The sequence below is a fragment of the Humulus lupulus genome, chromosome 8 (assembly GCF_963169125.1).
Source record: "Humulus lupulus chromosome 8, drHumLupu1.1, whole genome shotgun sequence".
NCBI lineage: Eukaryota > Viridiplantae > Streptophyta > Magnoliopsida > Rosales > Cannabaceae > Humulus > Humulus lupulus.
Window position 1 is genome coordinate 83,624,512 of NC_084800.1, and position 21,151 is coordinate 83,645,662.

The 21,151-nt window shown below is 35.8% G+C and overlaps 1 protein-coding gene across 2 annotated transcripts; it reads right to left on the reverse strand.

Moving 5' to 3' along the window:
• Nucleotides 1-1,136: 1,136 nt before the first annotated feature.
• On the reverse strand, nucleotides 1,137-6,366 carry LOC133797976 (ethylene-responsive transcription factor WRI1-like). 2 transcript variants are annotated; one of them, XM_062236127.1, is made up of 6 exons: nucleotides 5,854-6,366; nucleotides 5,663-5,745; nucleotides 5,046-5,134; nucleotides 4,766-4,890; nucleotides 4,498-4,574; nucleotides 1,137-2,149 (listed from the first exon to the last, which is right to left on the reverse strand). In XM_062236127.1, the coding sequence occupies exons 1-6, from the start codon at nucleotides 6,042-6,044 to the stop codon at nucleotides 1,449-1,451; spliced, it is 1,266 nt and encodes a 421-aa protein (XP_062092111.1). In that variant the 5' UTR covers nucleotides 6,045-6,366; the 3' UTR covers nucleotides 1,137-1,448. The 2 variants fall into 2 exon arrangements, with proteins under 2 accessions (XP_062092111.1, XP_062092112.1); XM_062236128.1 differs by lacking the exons at nucleotides 5,663-5,745; nucleotides 5,854-6,366 and adding an exon at nucleotides 5,415-5,497.
• Between the last annotated feature and the right edge of the window lie 14,785 nt (nucleotides 6,367-21,151).

Here is a 21,151-nt window from a genome sequence, read left to right on the forward strand (position 1 = left end):
ATACAATTAAAATAAAAAATTTGGATATGTATATTTTTTAATAATTTGTTATTCTATTTGAGAGATTATGAATTTATAAATAAAAATAATAATATTTGCGGCTAAAGTACCAAGTTGTCTAAATTTGCATTTAAGTGCCAAAATTTATTTTTTTGGCGGCAAAAATACCCAAGTTCAATTTTTACTTACACCGTTAGCACCCGCTGTTAATTTTGTCGTTAGATGGTAACAACGGGTACTAACGATACAAGTAAAAATTAAACTTGGGTATTTTCGACGTCAAAAAAATAATTTGAGTATTTAAGTACAACTTTGTATAACTTAAGTATTTTCACTGTAAATATCTTTTAATTTTACTTTTTAAATAAATGAGTTCCCGTATAAAAATCCACAGGAAAATACGTAGAGATGGGTGGGGATTAAAATAGTTAATGGGTTTGGTGATGGGGGAGCACTCTTTTGCCAATTCTTCCCTATAATATTAACTTATTAAAATTAAAATTTAACAAACAATAACATCAATAAATGTTTGTACCATAAATATATTTAACAGTCCCCTTTATATAAAAAAATAAAATAAAGAAACATCAATTTTTTTTTTGAACTTCTTCTTAATATATTTTATTCTCACTTTTCTCAAATGTAATTCATTAATTTAATGTATTTTTTTCTTCACTCCTCGCAAAACAATATACAAATATAAATTCAAACTTAATTTTTTTTACATAATAGTTGCAACGAAAACTCAAATCACATATATGAATTATACATGTTTTTTAGATGGAATGGAAGAAACATGCAAAGTAAGCATAATCTGAAAAAAGAAATGTGTTATATGATTTAATAAAAATATACATGGGTCTGTGGGGGTGTCAATATCCCAAAAATCTGATACACACTCTTGTTGTTTTGTAAATGTATGTCATTGTCAGTGAATGAGGTTTAAAAATTCAGACCAGCCCCACACCAGAAAAGGACACTCAGCCATTTCTTAACTGATCCGAATCAAGAGACATAATTTAACTCACTGTGGACTACTGCATACTAATATTACCTAAACATATATGAGTGTCAGCGTTGCAGGTGGTTGTTATTATTATTGCTTATTATTATAAAAGGGATTAAATAACTTTAACTTAAACTCCTTTCAACTGATAGATATCATTATATTATCATATCAAAAGTAAGAAAATTTTAACTTACCTTTTCATCTAGATTCCCAACGAACATGTGTCCTCTATCTTTTTTTTTTTCTTTCTACTTTTTCAATTTTTCTATTTTCCTCTATGAATAAACTAACTAACCGAACAATTTTCCCCCTAGCCAAACAAAGAAAAATGTAATTTTGTTTTAGGAAGAAGAAAGAAAATTGAACATTTCCCCAAACATCCAGGAAAAACATCCAAATCCCTACTCATCATTTAGTAAAACAACACCAAAACCTGAAATTACATACAAGACACTGGAGTTTCCGTCAACGACGATGACGGAGAAAATGAAGGTAATGATGATGATGACGAAGAAGAAGAAGAAAACAGCTCCATCTGATCTCTCCGGCCGTTACTGCCATCCTCCACGTTCCCCGATCCGCCATTGCCGGTGATCTGGTTATTGTCCACCTCAAGAACCCCAAAACTACCTGATCTGTTATCCAATTTATTAAAGACGGCGGAGAAATCGTCCTCACTGGAATCGCCCGAACCAGATTCAAATATCATATGAATGTTATCTTCAAATCCACTGTTATCGAACAAGTCCAGTAACTCCCCTGGCTTCTCGATCGGCAGATCTGGTACCGGATGATGAACAAATCCGGCGTCCAGGAAGCTCCAAGGGATGAGATCGTGGTCGACCGGAGGGTCGATCATCACGGCAGCCATTGTTGAAGAGTCCATGCAAGGAAGAAGCTGAGAACACTGAAGATTCTCCCCGGACGAGACCGTCGATTCCTCTTTTGGCGGCGGTGATTGGGGTTGAAATTCAGCTTCAGGTTCTGGTTCGGGTTCAGCGCCAGGAATAAGGATTGGTTCACCGGTCTTGCTCTTGATTCGGTTGATGTAGTTGCTGATATCGAAATTGGTCACAGCGTTTGCTCCTCTGTATTCTATGGCCGCCATGTCATATGCTGCCGCAGCTTCTTCTTGCGTCTCTGCAATTAATTCAAATGGGTCAATAAATAATAAATTTAATTAATTAGTTTTGCCTGTTAAAAATTGTTAAAACTCTAATACAATAATATTGTTGGTATACGGGTTCATGTGACACTGTATAAAATCTATAACTATTAGTGACAGTAAAATGCAATGATGCATACAACTATTCTACTAATCGAAACAAATGTAATAAGTAGTTTTTGCGACTGGCGTGTCCAAAGTACGGTACCACGTCCCACATCGTTATAAAATTATGATAGTACAAAAAGAAAGATCACCTGTACTTTTCTGTTCCGTCCCAAATATAAAGTCTTTCTCGTTTTGCCCCAAACCTTTCTTTAAAAAAAATATGAAAACTTTCTATTTTGCTGTTCGGATCAAAAGATAAAAACAGGTGAATTTTTTTCAGGGAAAATGGTAAAAAGGTATATTTTCTGAAAAGTAGTTTATACATTCTCGGTTTAAACAGAGATTTTTTTTTTCTTTTTCCCTAAAAACAAGAAAAATTATGTCGTCATAGAATCAGAGCTATAACAAGTTAGTAGGTAAGGTAGTAAAACTTGGAAAAATAGAAAAGGCCTGAAACAGTGGATCCATGTTTTCTGAAGTAACGTCGTCAAGTAAGACAAACAATTTAAACAAAGCGTATCAAGACATGCATAAGCTATAGCATGTTAAGAAACTCAAAAACACTAAAAACACAAAATGCATAGAGCAAGGTTTTTTTTTTCTCCACTTCAAAAAAAAAATGTAAAAGAAATAAATAAAGCGTGAGTCACGTTCATTTTGCTAATGTGATCTGACGTTGATTATTGGACAGTGGGCATGTTCAAAAATAGTACAGATTTTATGATTTGGATGGACGGTGAGAGTGTGGCAGCTAATAAATATTGTGACTTGTCCTAATAAGGAAGTGGAGGTAGTATAGTGGTCCCACCTCCTAAGAATCTCATATAATGGCTATGGGGTGGGGTGTAAACAGACACTAATATACTATGGTGACCTGGCTACCTCACAGAGTGACAAAGAAAGTGAGAGAAGGGGAACACGTGACTCTCCCTGTGACAGTCACTTTAGAAAACGTAAAAGAGTTTATTAATTCAGTGACCTCTGCTGAAAAATCTGATTCTACTTTGTTTTAATGGATTTGAAAGAATGACAAGCACTTGGGAGTGTCACGTGCCGTACTGCTGTCAAATCCCAAGATTCTTACTCTCTCATTCTTTTGCCAATGGTCAAATCAGATCCGGTCAAACTGATGGTTTCGTTTGGCCGGTTGCCGTTTCTTATGGAACAGTCGCATGTAGACAACCACTGCCCCGACTCCATTTTAGGATCTATCCATATAAAAAAGTTGTGCTGACTAAGGCAAGTGTGTATCGATCTAATTCTATCTCTCTCTTCTTTTCCATTTTAAATTAATTTTAAATTAATCAAGATAGAGACGTAACAAGTTCCCCATGATTTCATCCAATTAGCCAAGATAAGCTGAAATGATTATGTTTTTGGTATGAAGACAAAAACCTAGGAATATATATATATATATATATATATATAAACCAAACCCACTAAAGTTGTAAAATTGATAAATAAAATTAATATATTTATATATGAGATTATTCAAAATTTTAAAAAAATCAAGCAAAGAACTGCGATTTTTTTTGTTTGTTTAAATTTAGTTTCAACTAGATTAACATATTTAATGAATCTAAGATCCATTTATACTATTTAAGCAACATCTCATAAAAAAAATTAAATAATGTGAAGAATTTTTTATTAAAGTGCATAAAAAAATATAAACTGAGAAATAATATTCAGTTTCCGGCCAAAAAAACAAAAGAAATAATATTAAATAATGTGCTTTGGAGCGTACGGAAAATGTTGATGCCACGTTCTTTCATCGACTAAAATCCTAATTATTTAAAAATTGACATTTGCACAAAAATTGGCATTTCGGATTTCCAACACCAAAAACCAAACAAAATTCCATACAACTATTGTTTTTCTTTATTTATTTGTTGGCAACAAAAAAGAAAAAGAAATAATACACGTGTAAATAATTTTATGCTTTATCACATTTTTCTGTTTCATCGTTTGACTAGTAAGTATTTTCCACCGGCCATAAAAACATTTATTATATAAATCACGAAGTTAATTAAAAATCCAATAATAAAATAAAAAAAATTAATGTATGGGCAATTAAAAAACAGATTATTAAAATCAACAAGAAACAATATGTGTAGGGTAGGAGCAATTTTGAACCTCTAATAAATAAGTATTTATCATATTATATTCTACAAATAATTATACTCAATATAAAATGAAAAGGAGAGAAAGAACGTACTATAAGTTCCCAAGTACAGATACTTGTTCCCAAAAACACGTCCAATTCGAGCCTCCCACCTTCCATTATGGTGATGCCTAGAAAAAAAAGAAAATAATATTAATAAAACACTTATTTAAAATCACAAATCACTAACTAACTTAATTAATCAAGATATGCATATTTTTTCAATGAAATTAGACATTGACCGATATTTATGTTCAACATTATAGGGTTAAAAAAATAATATAAGCATGTTTTTAATGTTAAAATTAATAGTATTATTTACCTGGCGACCCCTCGATATTTAGAAACTCCTCTAGAGAAGCCGCTACTACGGCGCCGCAAAGAGGCCAAGTACTCTTCCTTAGTGACCTTTTCCATTTCTTCCATTTCTTTTGTATATGAGTCTGTCTGCATCAATGGATCAATTCAATACTTGTAGTAAGACCCGCCATTAAATAATGAGTGAAGTAGTAATAATAAAAAATTAACATTAATAATTAAATTAATTATAGATTAATAATTCAGTTTAAATATAATAATTACAAAAAATCACAGCATAGTACCGAAAAATTCAGGGTTGTTGTAGGACCCCAATACTTAAGTGCAGCTAAATCGTACGTGCGAGCAGCTGCATCCTCACTATCATAGGCCCCTAAATCATGAACAAATTAAATTAAAAAAAATTAATGTTTTTTTTCTTCTAAATAAAGTGATATTATTTATTATAAACTCAGTTCAAAATAGTACTGGTTATAAAACAAATTAAAGTTCTAGTCAATGACAACGGGATAAATTATTACACAATTGGCTACTCTATACATTAAAATTGATATGTTCGTGTAATGTATTCAAATTTCAAGTTTATTTGTGTAATATTATATAAATTTATGTAAAAAAATAAAATAAAAATAACAATTGAAAAAGAGACTTACCCAAATAAACTACATTGAGCGGCGACGAAGGGAGTAGCATATGAACGTTGCAATGACAGAGATTTATCAGGAATAAAAACGCAGTCAGAAAAGCATAATTTAAAATTAAAAAAAAAACAACCAAACTATTAAACAAACAGTTTCACGCTAATAGATCTCCTTGATTCTCTATAATCAAGGTTTTTTTTTAATAATTAATTTCAATTTTCTTTTTTTATTTTATTTTATTTATATTTTATAATTTTTACCTTGTCTTCCTTTCTTGTTCTGAACATTGTTCCAAGAGCTCTTATCCCACAAATGAGCTTCAAATCTACCAGTCCATCTATGTCTGGATTCAAATTGAATGATCAGCCCAGAATTTCACACATGCAAACGAAATCCGATCAAGAAAATCGATCGAGAAAATGAGAAGAAGAAGAAGAAAAAAAATCATTACCTGGTGACTCCTCTGTAAATGGAGCTTCTTCTTCCAGAGGCAGAGGTTTGGGTTTTCACATTTTGTCGACCAATATTCTCTTTCCTGGCACGTTTCACCTTCAGTTTCTCGGATTGGACCTGAACAATTTCAGGCTCCACGCATGAGGAGGAAGAGGAAGAAGAACAAGACGAAGAAGGCGACCTCTTCATACCTTTCTCTCTCTTACTTTTCCTCTCAACTTTCCCAGAAAATTAAACAAGAGAAAAAGAAAATCAAAGAAAAAAAATAAAATATACTAGTTGAGGAAAGACATGTTGGGTAAGTATATCTTTCAATAATCTCACTTTTTTCTTTGTTAGATTTTACAATGAGAGACTAACAGTAGTTGTTAGAAGAAAACAGTAGAAGAATTCTGGTAACCTAAGTGGTTTACCCAAACAGAGAGAGTAATCAGATCACAGCGATAGACAGATAGATAGATAGATAGATAGAAAGAAATGTCACCTATATTTTGCTAAAACCCAAGTCTCTGAATAGTGTGTGTGCGCGAAATGAAGGGGTTATAAGGTTTTGCTTGTAAGCCTTAACCTCGGGTTAAACTTAAGGGTTTGGATCGAGTTAAATCTCTAACCTTGGGTTAAAAATGTGCCCTACACTTGGCTTTGAGGCGCAGCCATGCTACCAATCAGATTTTGTCTATTCGCTGGCCTTTTTAAGGGGGAGAATCTCTCTATTTTGAAAAAATATATGTTTTTGGGTATATTTTTTTGAGTTTATTTGTTTTGTCCAATTATTTGTTTGGACTCTATATTTTATAAAATGGTTCAAATAAAATTCTAAATTTAATTTTGGTTAAAGTTTTTTCAACTGAAATCACAAATAATTCACCAAACTAACAATTCAGAACAAAAATAAAATTATTCTGCTTAAAAATTATGTTGTTATATTCAATTTTTTATTCATCAAAATTGAAATTAAAAGTCTATTTGAATCATTTTACATAATATAAGATCCAAAAATAAAATTTTTAAAACAAAAAGTTCAAACAAGAATCAGAAAAGACATAAAGTCCAACCTTATTTTTTTTTGTTTCTTTACCCAGAAAATAGTAATAAATAATATTAATAATAAAAAAAATCTTGGGTTACTTTTAGTCTTGGATGTCAGTTACTTACCATGTCATTTGGACTTCAAAACAAGTCCTAGTTTTTCATCTAATTGCAAAAGTGAGTGAGAATTTGCTTTCCCCTAATTTGAAAACTGATAGAAGAAAGAATTATTCAAATCTAATGGGTTTGAGTTTGATTGCCAAACAAATAAGAGTATATTTGTTCTTTCAAAATACTTGCTACCGTCCACCGACTACTTGACTTGCCACTATTCTACATCAATTACATACTCAAATTTTTATTATATTTTTTTCAAGAAAATGCATCTAACAACGACGGTAGTAAAATTCAGAATAATTTCCTATCTAACCACACCTATTCAAATCTATTATTACGAAAAAAAAAAATCTAACATCTTAAATAAAAGGTCTTGAGTTGAAACGTATGTTTTTTCATGATTAAAAATATCTTACACGATCATTAAATGTGAGGCGTTAAGAGAGTATTTGGTGTTTGTATACCAAATAAACAAAGTATATTAATTACATGATTAATAAATATCGGAGGGATTATGAAAAGTATTTGGTTTGGTTTTTGGATATTTATGAAGATAAGAATGTCATTTAGTTAATTGGATAATTATGGTGACACATTATATCTAATTAAGTGTCAAATTAGTTATGTATTGCTAAAATATAGTACATTTTACAAAAAAAAATAATATTAATTAATTACATTTTCATTTATTTTTAAGATATTTTTAATATCACTTTTAGTGTAGCATTACAGGTATTTCTATATAATAACAAACTAAAAAAGAAAATTATTACTTTTTTATATTTCAATAAATATATATTAAATGAGCATTAATAAAATATTCATATTTACATTTATTTTTATAATTGGTATTGGAACACAATTTTTAAAGTTGTGCTAAATATAGAGATAGTCTAAGTTTGTATTTTTTTAATTTATTTTAGTATTTTTTATTAATATTTTCAACTGTTATTTTTTTGGATTAGCTATTAAACATATACTTTCGATAAATAATGAGTTCGCTTTATTAAAAGAAATTTAACTTGTATTAAAAGAACAATATAATATAATTCTTATATATAAAATTGATCTTTAGTCAACATATGAGAGCATCACTATGAAAATAAATTTTTTAGTGTTAGCGGCTAAGATTTGTTTTTTTAGGGTTAGCGGCTCAGAATTTTAAATATCTATTGACACAATTGGTGAAATTCAAGTTAGGTTTTGCAAAAGAACATTACAATCTACACAACTTGAGTAACTTGCTTGATTTGTGTAAATCCGACCTTCAAATTTAAAATCATTTAAAGCCATTAATCACATGGTCATGGAGTCCAAAATGATAAGTTAATTGACTCTGTTCCACTTTATGTCTACACACCCAAGTTTTAATTAGACGAGTTATAAAAAATATTGTACTCAAGCATGGTGCAAATTGTCGATACATCTTCTAACTTAGGTCATTTTGAAGTTTTCGACAAACTGATATTTTTAAAATGTGTCCTTTTTTTAGGTTGATTTGAACTGAAGGTAAAACCAAAATTTTCATGTATGCATGTTTGGATGTGTTCTCTTTGTTAGGAAAATAGTGTGTGCAAACCACTTAGCTTTTGTCGCGTAATAATAACAAATTAGATTGTGTTTATTCAATGAAAGTTCAAGCTAGCTAGTTTACTTATATTGACTTTGAAATTATTAAAACTTAATTATTATTTTATGTAGTTGTTTCTTTTAGGATACTTGTCTACAAATCTTATATTAAAGTTGTACTTATTGATTGATCTTCTTCTTCTTCTTCTTCTTCTTCTTATTATTATTATTATTATTATTATTATTGCAATAAAATTTCTTCCATCCATTATTTAGTTCTTTGCTACCTCATTATTTGTCAGCATACATATAAATATATTTATATATAAATATATATATATTGGACAATTTATTTATAGGGACTTCACTTTAAGCCCTACCCGTAGGATTCTCAGTGTTTCTTAACCTGTGAATAATTTTTGGCGCGACTTTTTTTTATGACCGTGTATATTGTAGCTATTTAGAGCATCTTGCAAATTTTCAGAAAATTTCGAATAGTTTACAGTACCGAAAACTAGGTTCAAACATGTTGTTTTCCATGCGCATAAAAAAAATTACTCACGCGTGCTGTAAACTATTCTGAATTTTCTGAAAATTTGTAGGATACTCTAAATAGCTACAATATATACTGTCATAAAAAAAAATCACACCGAAAACTATTCACAGGATATAAACACTAAGAACCTTACCATTAGGACTTAAAGCTATAAGAGAATTCCCCTATATATATTATCCTATCTACTTTTATATATGGTTTTGTCATTCTCTTCTTTATCCTTCCACTTCTAGCTTATGAATAATAAGCATCTATCTTATAATTAAATCATGCTAAAATTTCTCAAAAATTCAAATTTTTAATCTAAAATTATGGCTGAAAAATAAGTCTAGAAACGCCTTTTCTTATTACAAACAATATTTCCTTTTATCTTTGTTTTAAATTGAACTACTAAATTTATATTATTTAATTATTAGTATTTTAATTATATTTTTTAATTTAATTAATTAATTCATAAAACTAAAAATACTTTAGTTTCATTTGAAAATTATTTGACTTGAGTTTAACCATTTAACAAAATAAAAGATTTAATTTTTTTATAGTTTATTTTGGAATTTAGTTTAAACACAAGGATTCAAAATAGTATAAACATTTTTAAAAATTGATGAAAAATGATATTTATAAAAAATGATAGCTAAAAAGGGTATTTTACAAAACTACATCATCTTCAATCTTTTAATATTTTCTTTCAGAATTTTTCATGGTTTCTCCAGCTGAAATGCATGTTTTTATTACCCAATATATCAGGAAAAAATTAAATACCAACATTTTCAACTACCTTAATATAATAAAACTGATTGAAAAATAAAATAATACATTTAACTATACAAAAAAATAATAGATAATAAATTGAGCATAAATTTAAAACATAATCAAGGGAGAGGCTATAAATAATTATGAATCAATAATATAATAAATCCCAAGAACATTAAACTTCGACCATTGAAACTAAATGCACTCAATAATCTCATAGACACTCTCTGATTTTTACTCACTAAGACACTTCTAAATGTTATAAATTCTCTCTTTGGATGATGTGGATAATAAATGAGAACTATTGTGTACTTAGGAACCTATAACCATCAATATTTATAGTGATATTTTTATTTTCTATACAATAAGTTGGTTGATGACATGGCAAAAATGTGTTGATGAGAGAAGGGGTGAGCATCTAAACCGTCAAACTGCGGCGACCGACCGCACCACACTACACCGCCAACCGCAGTGTCAAAAGTGGAATGGTTCGGTATGGCTTGTATCTTAGCTAAACTGCGCGGTGCAGTGCGGTGCGCGATTTGGCGGTGTAAAATTTTGGTTTGCACCACACCGCACCGCACCGTATACTTACAAATATGTTAAAAAAAATTAAACTTTACATATATACCATTTTTTAGTAACCCAATCTAAAACTAGGACCCAACTTAAATTAGGAGCTTACTTAAATTAGGGTATAACCTTATTCTCTAACACATCATACACGACAACAACTCCTTCATCTCTCATCTCATTTGCGCCTCCTCCCTATCACCTCTGTATCTCACATATATTTTTTAACAGACTTACACTATGGAAAACCACCCAAACCACACCACAAAAAATGGTTTGGTTTGATCGGTTTGGTGCAACGAAATCACACCGCACGGTGTGCTCTAGCTACTACACCGCACTTGTGGTGTGGTGTATTAAAAAGTGTTCAAACCGCCTAAACCACACCGTGCACACCCTTAAATGAGAGTGCAAAGAATAAGCAATTTGTCAAAGGGAAGGTTGCCATGTCGTTGGTCGCCAAGCAAGACATAGTCTGGTTGCCATATTTACATAGGCTAGACAGATAATGTGTGAATGTACATGTACTTCATTTAGTTGGTAAATTGTAAGGTTTGTACCTTGACTTCTCAGGATTCAGTCATAGAGTAATGATACGTATACTCAAAATATACACTCAAACATTATTACACATGTAGTGATGTGACAGTTTAGCCTAGCCAATCACATTTATTAAAATTAAGACTCACTGTTTTAAAAAGCAGTGACACATCATTGTGTGAAATTTTTAAGTGCATATTTTAGCCATAACCAATAATGAGTGTCTAAGTATCCAAACCACACTCATATTCCCACTATAATTAGTACGTGAACAAAAATTATAAATTAGTTAGACTCTATAGTACTAGAGAGCGTTACTCCATTGTAATCAAAGCTCAACTTCCTTAAGAAACTTTGATGATACAAGTACATTTGATGAATAAAAATCTGATGTCCCCATTTGTGTGTCCCGCCTGTCCCACCAATAATAATTTGACTTATGACAAATTAAAATTAATTGACAAATAGATTAAAATTTATTAACAGTCGTTAATTTTGCAACAGACTTTTAATATTCCTATTTTTTTCTCCATCTTTCTCTCGCTTGCGTAATTCTCCACCTAATTACCATTATCACTAGATTGTATTCATATTGACCTTTGATTTTAAACATTACAACTATAAGATTTATATTCAATACTATATGCACTTCTCTTTACAAAAATGGGTTAAGAAATTGTATATTTATGTTTTTTGTCTACTCTTTAGAACTATTGGAGTGCGAAGCTTGCTTGTCCAAAATGGGCACCTTCACTTCATGGATAACTTGTTTCGTGATGCTTTTTTTATTTTTTTGGCCAACTTCACTCCTTGAAGAAAGACTGGTCGGCCTAAACAGCTGACTAGTCGGCCATGCACTCCACCGGTTGGCTAAACACTCCACTGGTCGGCCAAGCACTTCATGTAACGCCCCAACTCCTGGGACCGTTACGGTGTGCCTTGTAAACAGTGCTAAACTCGCTAATCGAGACATTTGGCCAAAATCGTGAACTAAGTATGATTAGCAGTTTAGGGATTAAAAACTTTGGCTAGGATGTAGCGTTTCACTAAAACGTTTAATATATACATTGGGATCCCAAAAACATAAATTTCAGAGTTTATTATAGAAAATATTTACAACAGGCCGTTCTAAGCGGCAAAACAGGGTTCAACCCTAGTTCCACTTTAAACCTCGGCCGTGACGGACGAGCAGCTGCATATGTACACGTCATCACCTAAGCCCTCCAACTCAAGAATGGTCTAGCTTCCTCTTGCCTTTACCTGCACCACGTAGCACCCGTGAGCCAAAGCCTAGCAAGAAAACATAACACTATACATAAACATTATCAAATGATTATCATTATAATCATACTGAGCATAAAACTTTCAACCAATGAGTGAGCATCACATGATTCAAGAGGGAGAATGGCTGCTAGGTAAGCCACTAGCCTCCAAGCACTTATTTCATCCATCGACCCTCGAGGTCGGTTTGGCATTAATGCTCTTTGAGTCATTCAATGCTGATGGTCGATTAGATCTAATCTCCGTTGGCTTGCGTGAACCACGCTAAGACCGTTTTGACAAATAAGTCAGTGCTATGTGACCAATGTCCAGTATCACTGCCGAACCTGACTAATAAGTCACAGCTTCACAGCTGATACTAACACCTTTGCCAATTCTGACTGACGAGTCAGTGCAACGTGACCAGTGCCCAGTACCACTGCCGAACCTGACTAATGAGTCACAGCTTCACAGTTGATACTAGCACCTTTGCCAAATCTGACTAATTAGTCAGTACCATGAACAGGTAAGCAATGCTATCGATATGTATCATATGCCAATTATCCAAGAATAGGGCATTCAGCATGCTTACCAAACAGTTGTCAGCATAATCATGATCATGCACAAACTCAGAGACTCAAGCTCTGGCCAATCTCATATTCATCACTCATGGCATGCCCTAATCATATGTTTCTCGTGCATCACATGCATCACACTTAAACATCCAGCATGCCTAAATAATAATCATATGCAAAATATCCAGCAATCCAACATGCACCAATAACAGCCATGCATGTCACGTTTAATAGTCAACCAACATGCATCAAGAATAGCCATGCATGTCATATATAATAATCAACCAACATGCATCATAATAGCCATGCATGTCACATATACACAGGGTGCAGTTTTCTTACCTCAGATTCGAGCTAGAACCAATATAAGAACGACCCTTGAGAACGATCAACCTTTAAGCCCTTAGCGGTCACCTAATCATAACCAAATATGGAACACCATCAATAACATGATAATCAAAGGTTTCCACACCAATATCTAGCCCCCAAGAGGTCAATCCAAACTAATCCAAGTAGTAGGGACACTCCCGAGGCCCATAGCTAAGTTCCCGGGGTCAAAACGAGCAAACGGGGTGAAAACAGGGCAAGGGCTGCGGCCCTAGCACCTTGGGCCGCGGCCCCCAGGGTTCTCTGAGGCAAGGGCCGCGGCGCCCTCCATCAAGGGCCGCAGTGCCCAGCAAGGCCAATTTCTTGACACCTGCTTCATCGAACTAGGGCCGCGGCGCTCAAGAACAGGGCCGCGGCCCCCAACCCTGGGCCATTCCCAAACGTGTTTTAAGCACTCCAAATCCTCCAAAAACATACCCAAACATTCCCCAATCATCAAATCAAAGTTTCCAAGCTTCCCAATACTCCAAAACCCTCAAAACCCAAGGCTCAAACCGACCAAAAACTCAACAATTAACAAAATCCAATTCTAAGCTTAGAAACTTTAAAAACTTAAAACTTCAAACTTAGATTACCTTTGATTGGGTTGTTTTCCGTCAAATCCTTCGGTTAAGAAGCTCCTAATCTTTCCTAGGATCGCTATGCCTTGACCCTCGCTTGATTCCGACTCCTAGAACTCAAGATTTCCTCAAAAATGCTCAAACGGTATAACGGACCGTCAGAGAGAAAATGAAAGGTTTTCTAACGTACGTTCTTATCTGACAAGCTACTTCAAGCTTAAGTAACCTCAAATAAAACCTAGTGCTCGGGGTCCTGAAAACACCCCCGGGGACACTATAGTCAAAACTTCCAGAATTTCACCCTGATCTCAAATATTCCCAATCTATCACCAAATAAACATTTCTATTACCTCAAAATTGACCCCGTTATGACGAAACCGCTAATCCATTATATATGACCGTCTCATGCCGAATAGCTTGAATATATCTCCATAATAATGAAATCTCATTCACAAATTACAGTATGCACCCAATTTACAAATATGCCCTCAACAGGCCAAATTACCAAAATGCCCTTATAAGTATAAATACACCCATATGCATGCATTCAACATCATATACTAATATAATTCATGTAAACATGCATATAATCATTAAATATCATAATAAATCAATTATGGCCCTCCCGGCCTCCTAATCAAGGTCCTAAACCTTATTAGGAAACTTGGGGCATTACACTTCACTAGTCGGCCAAACACTCCACTGGTCGGCCAAGCACTCCACTGGTCAGCCAAACACTCCACTGGTCGCCCAAGACAGGTGACTGGTCAGTCAAAAATCTTTACCAGTCGGAGAGAAATTCTACCAGATCGAATAGATCACTTCTAAACCAGATAAACAATTTCCATATCAGTAATATCACCAGATTAATAAAAAACCTTTGTCCCAGCCATTTCTTCCCACTTGTCACTTTTATTGCCATGTCATTGTTTTTCAAATTTTGGGGATAACATTTGCCCCCCAAGTTTATTATATGATATACTCACATAATAAACTTTTTTCTCCAACTGCTGATGGCATAAAAAAAAACTGACTTTACACATTCTCCCGCCTCTGCAAATAAACCATGACGTCTTACCAGACCACGATCACTGTAATCAACTGCTCCCAATCGTGGGGGAGAGAATAGCCAAGAGAATTCCAAGAGTCTAAGTGAAAATTTCCACTTTTCCCTTTAAATACACCCATAAGTGCTCACAATCCATAAGCAAAAAGGAAAAGGCTCACACACCTCTCCATTTCATCTTGGTCATGACCTCCTAAAGCATCTCCTCCTCCTGGCCAAAATCCTCCAAGAACTCCAAGAAGGGCTCCAATTTTCTTCAAAAAAATCCAAGGGTTCCTCAAGAAATCAACACCTATTCAAGACATTTGGGTAAGCTCTTCTTCCTCATCTCCATTTGTAGGGTTTTTTTTTTCTTAAAGCTTGAAAAATCCCTTGAATGCCGAATCCTCCTTTTAGAATATACTCTTGGATTTGTGTACGAATCTTTGGTGAATGATGCATATTGTGGCTGTTTTGATGTAGTTTAGGCTATGGGTAAATCAATTTTGTCTCCAATTTCATGAAAATTTGAAGAAAAAATAATTTTTCACCCCAAATTTCATATTTGAGTTTATGGGTATTGGATGAGCAAATAAAGTTCCTAGAACTTCATGAACCTTTCAAATCCCACATTTTGATCTTGTTATAATGTCCTATGAGTGAGAAAAATGTGTTTGTGTCCATGCCTTTTGAGATTTGTGGTCTTCTCGAAAATGGTTTATTAGAAAGTATGCACGTGGCCGATCGGTCATTACCCATTATTTGAAAACTCCGACATGCCCCTAAACCGATTGGGCATGCCTCCTCCGGCTCGGACACAAGCGCCTCTGGCTCAAACTAGTGCCCCACCGATTAGACAACACACAAACTACTCGGACTAGCCCAGCCCCTTGGATGCGCACCTCCAGCCGCTCGGACACCATGCAGCTGCTCCTCGGAATCAGAGCGGAGCTCCTCGGATGTGCACGCAGCAACTCCTTGGCGCTAGCTTCTCGGACACGCACACATCTCCTCGGATGCACGCATGTTGTAGCTCTTCGGATGCGTGCCAGCAGCTCCTCGAATGCACCCACAGCAACTCATCGACGTCTGCTTCTTCGGACACGCGCATACGCAGCTAAGCCGCTCGGACACCTGCCACCATCCTCTCGGACGCACCCCCAGCCGCTCGGACATGCCAGCCTCTCGGACATGTGGTGCAACCGCTCGGACTAACCCAACTGATCGGTCATCACACCATCCGCCCAGACATTTGCATGCCTCCAAGCCTTTGGGCTTGTAGAAAATTCCCCATACATTTTAGGCATCAAAATTTCTTTTTCCCTCATACACTTTTATTTTGGGGAGTAAAATATATTTTTACTACCCAGAAAAATATTTTCCAAGCAATAAATAAATATTTTTCATTTGCACTGATTGATTTATGTTTGTTTGGTTACTCACCTCCCCATACTTTCTTTTTTGTAGATGAATCGCTTCGACTACAGGGGAGGTGACAACCATACAAACTTTGACACTTCAATTCCCCAATCCAGCGACACTCCTCAAAGTAGCGACTCTACATCCAAATCCCCTAGCAGTCACACCCCTGAAGATTGCCTTCGTCGCCTTAAAAAGATCCTTCCCCGGTCAGCCTTATATTTCCTTCGCGAAGAACAGTTTCTCAACCAACAGGCTGAACATCCAAAAATGAGGGTGAAGAAATCCAATCGACTTCCTCAAGACCAAGACCCTCAAGTGGCTCGCAGAGCGGCACAGAAGGTAGTGGAACGTAGCTAAGTCCAAACTGAAGCTTCTTCAAGACCGCCTCGCCAGATACAAAAAACCAGCAAACCCCGGAGAAATATCATCCAAAAATTTACAACCGAGATTCAACAATCAGCTGTTCAAAAACCAAGAAAAGACGAAACGCCCTCTTGGTTCACAGCCAAACCTTCCAAACTTAACTCCAGCATGTTCGATAAACACATTCAAGCTTCGGGCCTGAAAGGAGTAAATGTGATATGCCCACGACCACATCATAGAGCCAACAATCCTGGTGGACCTTACTGTGCCTGGTCTAGATACCATGTATTTGCAGTAGCTACTATTCTGCTGCACCCTTTCTTCCATTCAGTAGCAGATTACTTCAATGTCTCCCCTTTCCAGATAACTCCCAATGGGATTCAGGCATTATCTACTTTATACATTCTATACTTCTTGCAAGGTTGGGATCCACCCACTCCTCATGAAGTGCACTACCCCTTCGACTTTAGGACCAACTCGAGCCACAAGAATATAGGTTTACCAACAACTTGGCCTTCACACATGCAGGTCCATTTCACCAACCTCTGCCAACCAAGGAAATGTGTTCCCGAGCAGAAGAACTGGCTCACATGTCTACCGAGGAGAAAAATGTAAAAGAGTTGGTCAACTTGGACAATCTTCAGATGGTGGGGTTGTTACCAAGCAATCAAAACATCATAGGAGACAGCACTACTGAAGAAGCGAACGCAACTGACCAGTCAAACACTGACACTGAAGTAGTGACCGATCAGTTCTCTCCTGAACCATCTCCCTACTCTCGTAGACCAGGCGACCTTATTATCAGGGAACCCCTTCGAGAGGACCAGCGTAGACGTGTCATTCCTTCACAGCCTAGGAAAGGAAAGACCATTGAGCTCCATAGAGATTTCAGCTCATCATCTGAAGAAGAGGACGACTTTCTTGATCAAATTCTAAACTCAAGTTTAGTAACCATAGTTTGATGTTTTGTTATAAGTAACTTTCTTCGGGAATGGTTGTATGAAATCTGTAGAGTTGTCTGGCAGTAGGAGGAATTTTTATTTATCAACATATTGTTCCAATTTTTACTAACAAATTTTGTGCTTTACTCTTTTGCAGATTTAGATATGTTCAAGCAATTCAACACTACTTCTGCTAAAAAAAGGAAACCTGGGGAGGGAAGTAGCTCAAACCCTCCAAGAAAAGTTGCAAGGACAATATTGACCAGTCAGGGGAGACTACCTGACCAGCCCATCACTATCCCGCAGCTGACTCCCTCATCAATTCCTCCTACTGCTAGTTTAACTCCTACTCGCTCGCCTGGCTTAAGTGAGCCCCTTCGCATCGCTGGTAACATTGGGAAGGAATTTCTTGACCAATCCTTACAAGATTCTTCAACAACTCAAACCTTTGAATCTTTGCCTCGGCTCAATGTTGAAGTCGTCTTGCCCAACTGATGAGTGTAAGTATTTTATCATAAGACATCTCATTTTGTTATTAATTGTTTTTACTTGTAGTAACTTTCTGTTTTTCACTGCAGTCGCTTATTACTATCAGTCATGCTCAGCACCGAGCAATAGATTATAAGGAGTTGATCAAGGTCTTAAATGATCAGCTGGTGGAAGCCCAAGCCAAGATAGAAACTTTAACCTCATCCGAAAAGGATCTTCAGTCCAAGGTCGAGTAGGGGGAGAAGACCATTGTTGAGAGGAATGGATCTCTAAGGGAGCTGGCCGATGAAAACAAGAAACAAATTCAAATCAACAAGACGTTGACTGACCAGCTGGAGAAAATGACTTGCGAGAACGAGGAGCTGAAGCGAGAGAAGGAAGCCGATCTTGCTCGCTACGAGGAGATTTGTTTCAACTGTTTCTACCAGGTATGGAAATTGAACAAGCCCCTCAACCTCGACTTTCTCATAGAGGAGGCCAAGGCAGAAGAACTTGCCAAGTGCGAGGCAAAGGCCGCTGAGGAGGCAGCCAATCCTGCTGGTGTTACGCCCTTTTCTCCTGCTTTATCATTCCGACCAAAGGAAGTCACTGATGCCGAGGATGGTGTTGATCAACCTGTTAACAGTTTACCAGACTAGTGGTCATACTTTTAGTCGACCAGGGAGTCCCTTAGCTAACCAGTAAGCCTCTAGCCGACCAAAGAGCCCCTCATCCGACTAGTAGACACTTATCTTACTATCTTGTTATTATACTTTTGCTCGTATGGCCGAGCTGTTGGCATGAACACTTTACTTTTTTAGACTTGAGTCATTTAAAAGTTTTATTTTGATATATGCCTTACATTTTCATATGAGTACTTAGTTTTCTAACTTAGAAATTCTAAACATTTCATAAGTCACTACTAAGTATGCTTTCTCACATTCTTCTTGCTCTAACATTTTATGAGCATAGTGTTTTGTTTACACACGAATAGTTATTCTTAACTTAAAATTTTGAAAAATTCCAAGTTACTTAAGCTTTGTAAAACAAGTTAGCTTAATGGCCTTTTTTGACTTCAAAAATTACAAGTCAGCCTAAAAACAAATATCTTTGCTCGTGTTCTTCTTGCCTGTGTTGAATTATATACCAGTATACCCTATGTGCCCCCCAAAGGATTGAGGGTTGAAAAATCCTTGATCACTTACTACTTGACCGAATTTGTTCGAGCAGTTATTACTCGTGAAACACATCGAATATAAAGAGGATATTTCAGAAGTTAAACACTGCAAAAATATTCGACCATTTAAATGCTGGCAATTTATCTGATGGATACCGACCAGTTGAACATTGCCCGGTTTTTCCCTCTCAGAAAACTTCTTTTAAAAAAAAAATGCACTAACAGTTGAACACTGCCAAAGTAAAAATAATCAACACATATGCAAAATTTGTAGCAAGATTCGACCGCGCGTGATCTATTTTATTACTCGTAAAAAATAAGGACAAAGCATGTCTAATTACGAGTCTCAAACAAAATAAAATTGTTCAAAATTAAACTGACTGGTTAGCAAATAGCCAGTTCACAAACAAGCTTAAATAACAAGATAAACACTTGAAACTAAGCTACTGCTCTGTAAGCAGTATTCATTGATAATATTTCCTCAAGTGCTCGCCATTCCAATAGTTCGTGATCAACTCTCCATTTAATCGAGAAAGTTTGTAAGTGTCGGGTGGCAGGACTTGCTCAATCTGATATGGCCCCTCCTTATTTGGTCCTAGCACTCCAGCTGCTGGGTCTTTGGCGAACACCTTTCTGAGGACCAAATCTCCGACCTGAAACTTCCGATCTCTAACTCTGGAATTAAAATAGCGGGCCACTTTTTGCTGATGGGAAGCAACTCTCAAGCTTGCTTTTTCTCGTTTTCCTTCAACAAAATCCAAAGATTCAGCTAACAGCTGGTGATTCTCCTCTTGGTCATACGTGGTTCTCCGATGAGATGGTGGGTAAACTTCGACAGGAAACATGGCTTCATATCCATATGCCAAGGAAAAAGGAGTATGACCAGTTGTTGTCCGGGCAGTAGTTCTGTATGAACAAAGGACCTCTGGCAATTCCTCCGCCCAAGCACCCTTAGCTTGTTCTAGACGCTTTTTTAGAGTATCCTTCAAAGTCTTATTTACGGCTTCAACCTGCCAATTGGCTTGCGGATGAGCTACCGAGGAGAAACTTTTCATAATGCCATGCCTAGTGCAGGAATCAGTAAACAAGTCACTATCAAACTGAGTGCCGTTGTCAAAGACTATCTTCTTGGGCAGACCATAGCGACATATTATATTCTTAAACACAAAATCTAACACTTTCTTCGAGGTGATCGTTGCTAGTGGTTCAGCTTCAGTCCACTTGGTGAAATAATCCATAGCAACTACTGCGAACTGCACTTCTCCTTTTCCTTTGGGTAGTCTCCCGATCAAATCAATTCCCCATACTACAAAAGGCCATGGACTCTGCATCTGCTTCAAGACATTCGGAGGTGCCCTGGGTACTTTAGAAAATCTCTAGCATTTATCACACTTCTTCACATACTCCGTGGAATCCTCATTCATTGTAGGCCAGAAAAATCCTTGCCGCAAAATCTTTTTGGAGAGACTTTGCCCCCCAGCATGATATCCGCAGGACCCCTCGTGCACTACAGTCAGTAAGTTTTTTGACTGGTCGGGTGTTATGCATCTAAGCAGTGGCATAGAGTGCCCTCTTCTATACAATACCCCATCCATCATAATATACCTAGCAGCTTGCGTCATAATCTTCTTGGCTTCATTACGATTATCTGGTAGGACTCCTTACTCAAGGTAAGTAATGATTGGTGTCATCCAAGTGTCAGATAATGTGATGGGCATGGCTTCCCGTTCGTTAATACTCGATTCTGCCAAGTATTCCACTGGTACTATGTTCAAAGTTTCAGCATCTTTTGCACTAGCCAATTTTGCTAAAGCGTCTGCATTGTAGTTCTGCTCCCGTGGCACTAGCTTAATAGTATACTCCTCGAATTATGCTAGCAGGTCCTTGGTTTTATTCAAGTACGACATCATGCGCAAACGTTTTGCTTGATATTCCCCTAAGACTTGGTAGACCACCAACTG